A 6751-nucleotide genomic window follows, 5' to 3' on the forward strand; every position below is an offset into this window, starting at 1 on the left:
ACACATCCAAGCAAGCCAATATTTAAATTCCCTCTTCCATACATAATTATACATATTGCCATTTTGTTTTTAAAAATCCCCTCCAGATAACATAATTAATTTATTAATTATATTAGATAAGTATTTAAAAACCCCCTCCTATCCATAAATGGCACTTAAGTCCCGCAAATTAAAAGTTCCCGTTCCATTCGCCAAAAATTTTCATTACACGAGAAGTTTCAATGCTCAATTACGCAAAATTAGTGTGCCATTGGGTTGCTCACAAGAGTAGCAAAACTTTTCATTTTGGAGCATTGAACGAACTTTGAGCTATATTTTGTGTTTAGTTTAATAAACTTGGGGTTTTTGGGTATAACAATGATTGTGTACGTACCTATAGTCTGCTCTCATTAGGCTCTATGTGAAGCAGCTCATAAGTTGGGTACCTATATCTGCGATTGATTGATGCCTACACCTTTATAAATGCTCGATTTTTCTACACATGGATAGGATGAAAGGTTTCAATGGGGCATCACCTTCAGAATCTCTATTTGATGGGCATTCTTGAGCATGGGACATGGCTCTAATAAAGGTATGACCTTCCTTCCAAGGAAACCTTATTGGGCCAACAATGGAAGCATTTCTTAAAAGGAAGTGCTTAGAGGTGGGCTTGTCCTTCGATCTTTAGTACCAAGGAATGAAACACAATCCTCATACCCCCCCACCAACCACCCATCCCCCTTTAGATGGTTAGCTTTAAGCTAGCAACACTAGGGGGAGGCAAGAGATCATAGCAGAGGGCCAATATGGAATGGTGTGGAACATTAGTTTGCTAACCTTACTTTCCATCCACCTATTCAAAATGCCCTTAATCTCAACAAATTATTCCACATATAGCTTAATCTAAGGAAAAAGGTAATTAAAAGGCATAAATATAAAAATTCAATTGTTCTCATATAGATCGAAAGTGGGATTATGCCAATTAAGCTCAAAGGACAGCTTTAAAACATCATTTAAAGGGAGAACTGGAACTCATGACATCCAGTATGCACTCTCAAGGCCTTACCACTAGGCTAAATGAAGATGTTTGATAGGTATGTTAAGAGGGAAGGGGCCCCTCCCCTCATAGACTTCCTCATTAATCACTCTCTTCTTTACCCCTCCCACAACCATATTGCCAAGCTAACACCATATGTCTCTCTATGGGGTGGATAGCAACTCTTCGCTAATGGAGCAACAAAAGTGAAAGAAATTGTGGGGGAATTTTTATCTTACAACGTCTAGAGGAGATGCTCTATATTCATTGGGCTAGTTGCTGACTTAGCCATCTAGCCCTTCATATTCATTGATCTCCTTGATATACCCAATCAATAGGAAAGCTAAGCAAAGCACAAATTCTCGCTAATAACTTTCAAACATAAATGATTGAAATGACTCTTATTACAAAATGATAAGTGGAACATCTTGCTCTTGCCTAGATTTGACAATTAGACATGACTGGTAATTGGCCATGCATCCTCAAAAACTTCCTAGATTTCTTTGTGGGAGCAACATGACCATTCCAACATGGGAGTACCATGTTTTACAAGAGTAAATTCGATCCTAATCCATTGCTTTCATCATTTTTTCTTGTACAAGGATGCTCCATGGACATTTGAGTTCTAAGAAGATAGTGCTACCTATGATGTAAAGAGATGTGGATGCGATATAAGGAAAAATACAATATATTAATGTAAATACTTCCATGACAATGTGTCAATTTAGTCATGTATGATAAGGACTAATTGCTAATGACAAAGTCAATCTAAATGTTTTAAATTTGCGTAAAGCTATTGCACGTGAATGATGCTTTGATAATGCATTCAAAATAGCAAGTTATTGTACGTGGTGAGACTAAATATCTCCTTCACATAATTATGACCTGATTCCTTGAAACTTTGTAGTAATCTTTTGAGGCATATACTATAAATAATATTTCAGCTTTTCCACAATCTTGGTTAATATGAAAACTTCCTCTTCACAAATTATCCACTAATTTATGGGTAGAACTTTGTGTTGACTTGTCATAACAATGCTTTATAAGACTTTCCAAGTTTATGATAAGAATGTTGCGAGCTATGTTGTCAAATAGAATTTTAAAGCATAAGTAAAAGTAATATGTTCAAGAAGTGTATTACATAAGAAAAAATAATATATCCAAGAAATATATAGACACTATAACGAAAACTTTTGAAAGATTAAAACATGATTAAAACACATGATTCTATCATGACAATCCAAATAGTTTTATTTACATCTTCATAATACTAGAATGACAAGACCAAAAGGCTTCCTTAAAATGAAGTCTACATATATGCATTGGTATGATTTTGCCATATGAAACACATGTAACAAAAGCAAGATGATAGGTTACTAAATAAAAATAACTATGTAACATTAGAGAGAAATATTGATGAGAGGGCCATTTGAGTAATTGTTTTATGCAATTTTCTTTAAACAATGACACATCAAGATTCTAGAGTGGCATACTCCAAGGCACATGGACTACTTTTTGTATATGGCAAATCCCTATTTGGCAGTTTCTAACTTGGCAATAAACTAGTCACCATTACTTCTATACCCTTTTGATTATTACAAATTCTATCCATAGCTTTTCTTCATAGAAAGAGAAGATAAGACATTTACGTATTGAGATACATTTGGTACCAGCCATAATTCAATTGTGCTAGTAGTTCGATGCCCTTGCTCATCTCCCTAAGGAGTGTTTGAATTTTTGTTTCTAGGCTTAAGTATTATGTTTGTATTTTCTAGCTAAAATTCCAAAGTGAACCATGAGGATTAAACATCCATTATCATGATATTATACTTTAGATTTTCCTTGAATAAATGTGATGGATACCACGAGTTCTATTTTTGAATTTGATAAAATGCATGCTTTTAAAGGTCTTAAAAAATGGTATCTATAGTAAAGCTTCCCAAACTTTTATGAAAGTAAAAGGGAACGTGAACATGTGAAGAGTCAATAATGAAGTACCTTGCTTCTACGTTATGTAAGTATGGCACATGCGAAGTGGCCCCCTTTTGATTGTTTTCACGCTTGTCATATAACATGTTAAAATCATGTGACCTGTAAATTTTCATAATGTAAAAATGTGGATATTGTATGTTGCTCAAGTGGGATTCGAGGTGTAATATCTGGATGTTAATGGTTACCACACATTCAGTTGGCATTTGGTAAAAAAATGTAAACACTTGGTTGCTCCTATAATGGCCTCTATAATGGTGGGGCCGAATCAAAGAAACAAGGTCACCAAATCTGTGCAAGTTATATTGAGAGGGATTGGAAGTGTAAAAGTGATGATCTTTAAATGAGAAGAGTAGCAATGTGAAAGATTGGTCAATAGAGTGACAAAAGGGATGAAGGGGTAGGTTGAAGATGTTTCCAGAAGGATTCTTGACTAGGCTAGTTTGAAAATGTACAAACACGCTAGTATGTTAATTGGATTGATATGGTTTCTTTTGTTTTGTGTGTGGAGAAAGGTTAGAATACATTTTTTCGATAGAAAGGAGGTTGGAGTAGCCGTGTTGGCTAAGTGAAATTTTTGGGATAGGTATTGGAAGGCAGCAGAAGGAAAAAATATGACTCTGAGTTCGACTTCAACTTGAAGGGACCGAAATTCAGCAAGTTTGAACGAAAAAGAATCTCAACATTGGACCAAAAATCCTTAAGTATCTATATATCAGTGAAAATTTTATCCTTTTTCATATTCACAAGAGAAAAAATAAAAATTGGGGCGAAAATTTCGTCTATGAAATGGAAATTTTGAAAGCAAAAAGAACAAATTTTTATAAGTTGCAAAATTTCAAATGATGAGTGGCAGATAGTCAAAAAGGCACACGGGGGAGGGGCGGGGGGGAACGGCGAGTCTTATGTACAGGGGCGTGGGCCATGCGGCAGGCCACGTGGAGGGAGGAGGCATGCAGAAGGCGGGCTGGGGGGCTGCATAGGCGACACGTGGAGGACAAGAAGTGAAGGCGGCCCGCGGCGCCAAATCAAAAGGGGAACAAACACGGCCAAAAGTTTCCCGGCGGGCAGGTTTCCCGGCGGGCAGATTTGCCGGCCGGGCAGGGACACGGTAAAAAAGGACGGGCAGGGGTTAGAATGTTTACTACTTCTTCATTTCATCGTCTTCTTCATTTCATCATCTTCTTCTTCTTCGTCTTCTTCACCTTCAAGCTTTCAAGCTTTCAAGCTTTGAAAGCTTCAGCTTCAAGCTTCACCCTCAAGCTTCAAGCTTCTTCACCTTCAAGCTTTCAAGCTTCCTCCTCCTTCTTCCTCCTCCTGTGATCTTCGCCATGGTTCGCCAGCCTTGCTGTGACAAAATCGGCGTCAAAAAAGGCCCCTGGACCGCCGACGAAGACCTCAAGCTCGTCTCCTTCATCTCCCTCCATGGCCATGGCTGCTGGCGCCAGGTCCCCAAGCTCGCAGGTATCCTTTTTTCTTTTTGCTTCTTTCGCTTGAATCGTTTGCCAGCCCTTTGGCATTCGAATGCATGGCCTCAGAATTATATCCTTACGGAAGCCTGCTGCTTGCCCGTTTGCGTCTCTCTCCCTTTCGCAAGGCTCGCCTTAGGCTTCGGGAATGGAATGCATATGCATGCCGTTTTGTCTGAGTTTCGTTACACGCCTCAGGCTGCATCCGCATGCATCCTTTCCGTCGAATGCACCCTTTCCGTCAATCGTTTCCGTTAATATATTGTCCTTTAAACGTGGTGTCCTATCGATCATTGCGCCTTTTTGTTTCGTGAAATTGTTCTGTTTCGTCACCGATTGTCTCGCGTTTTGCAACTTTTCATGTTTTGACTTCTGTGCACATGGACTTTTTTTTGTGTTCAGGTCTCCTCCGTTGCGGAAAGAGCTGTCGCTTGCGATGGACCAATTACCTTCGCCCCGACTTGAAACGCGGCATGCTTTCAGATGCCGAGGAGGACCTCGTTATACGGCTTCATGCTGCCATGGGCAACCGGTATGGCGAAGACGATCGATCATGGACTTTGCATGCGCTCACTAGCTCGTTGCCCCTCCCTTCGTTGAATGTTTGATTGATGAAGAACTTTGACTAGTTGCATCCTCCTGCTTGTGCATTGTGAATTAGAATTCCAGGCAGCCACGCTGCCATGGAGCTTGCATTAAGATTTGCTAATTCTGCTCGCTTATTGGATCATCGTCATTGCAGATGGTCGAGAATAGCTGCTCAGCTACCAGGCCGCACAGACAACGAGATAAAGAACTACTGGAACACACGCATAAAGAAGAAACTAAAGCAAATGGGAATCGATCCCAGTACGCACAGACCTTTGGCACCCGCGGTCGCAGATTACCAACGTCGCCATGAATCTCCTCGCGTAGTTCCTGCCGTTCGCGCAGAGAATAACATTGGGAATTTAACACGCCAAGATAAACATTCTGTCAAGTCTGAGGCGGACGGAGATAAACTTCCAAAGTGGAATCTGGAGGCAACAAAGACGCTGATAAAGCCTGAGCTGGACGTTGAGCCAGAAGCTACACAGGCGCATGGTTTGAGTCCCTTTGATGTCGGGAGAACGGAAGAACATTTAAAGTCAATTCTCAATGCTGGATCTCCCGTAACTCGTATAAACTCCCTGACCAGTTTCTCACGGTCGGGAGACGATTCGGAAGGTTCTGTGTGCACAAGAGAACTGATCGAGTCGAAGCCAGAGTTTCGGAACCCTCAGCTCCCGCTGTGCTATTACCAGAACTTGCAATCGGAAACCATGAGTTCCTTGCTATGTAACGCGCAATTTATTGACGGAGCGCCCATCCTGTACACCGGTCAACAAGGAAAAATTGTTAGCGACCACCAAGCGGTTGCTAACCAGAGCACAAGTTCGTGCTGCCTTCCAAGTTTATCCCGGAATCATGGTAATCCTACGCCCCCGCTTATCGAGGAATCAAGGGCGAAGAAATTTAAGCAATCGGAAGACTGCCAATTTTCGAGAAACCTCCCCTTGTCATGGGATTCGTCAACCATGACAGCAACGACAACTGGCTCGTCCACCGAATCTGAAGAACAATCAGCTCAAGCTTTCATAGAGCAACAGTATCCAGCACTGTGGAGCGATTTAGTAGATACTTGGAGTTTGGATCACCCGCTCGAGAATTCACTCTGTGATTCAAATCAAGTAACGCCAAATAGCAGTTCTAATATACGAGGGCCATGGGCAACACAGCTCTTGGATTGCTTCTGGACAGAGGGATCACAGTCAGTCGGCTGCCCACCCGCTTCACAGAATTCGTTGCCTGATCTGCAGAGGTTGGTGTCCATGCTGGATGATCAGATCCAGTCATACTGCAATTGATGATCCGATTTCAATTACAGAGTACTTTTTCTCTTTGAAGCCAGACGAAGGTAGAATGTTCTGGCAAAAACTTTAGGAAGATAGATTACGGGCAGGCCGGAAATGCAAGCTATGATGCCAGTGTATCATCCACAGCAGAGTGCAATGTTAAAGAGCTTTGGCTGATGCACTTGCATCTTGAGAGAGAGAGAGAGAGAGAGAGAGAGAGATTTCTTAAGCTTTTATACCTTTACAATTTTGGTCTAGACTAGCTCTTTTCACGACTTTCATGCTTGCCTTTTCTCAATACACACGTGACACGAGCTCTCATTAAGGGAAGATTTGAAACTTGCCTATCTAGCTAATTTTCACGTTTTTTTTTTTGGGGGAAACAGGCTTATGTTTTTGTTGTT

General features: G+C 40.8%; 1 protein-coding gene across 1 annotated transcript; it reads left to right on the forward strand.

Moving 5' to 3' along the window:
* The first annotated feature begins 4206 nt into the window (after positions 1-4206).
* LOC147890314 (uncharacterized) lies at positions 4207-6543 on the forward strand. Its single transcript, XM_087390363.1, has 3 exons — positions 4207-4468; positions 4876-5005; positions 5216-6543. Exons 1-3 carry the CDS (start codon positions 4336-4338, stop codon positions 6357-6359), a joined length of 1407 nt encoding a protein of 468 aa, XP_087246489.1. The 5' UTR covers positions 4207-4335; the 3' UTR covers positions 6360-6543.
* The last annotated feature ends 208 nt before the right edge of the window (positions 6544-6751 follow it).

This window comes from Dipteris shenzhenensis, chromosome 19, assembly GCF_047967505.1.
Source record: "Dipteris shenzhenensis isolate YYH24624 ecotype China chromosome 19, Dip_SZ_1.0, whole genome shotgun sequence".
Classification (NCBI taxonomy): Eukaryota; Viridiplantae; Streptophyta; class Polypodiopsida; order Gleicheniales; family Dipteridaceae; genus Dipteris; species Dipteris shenzhenensis.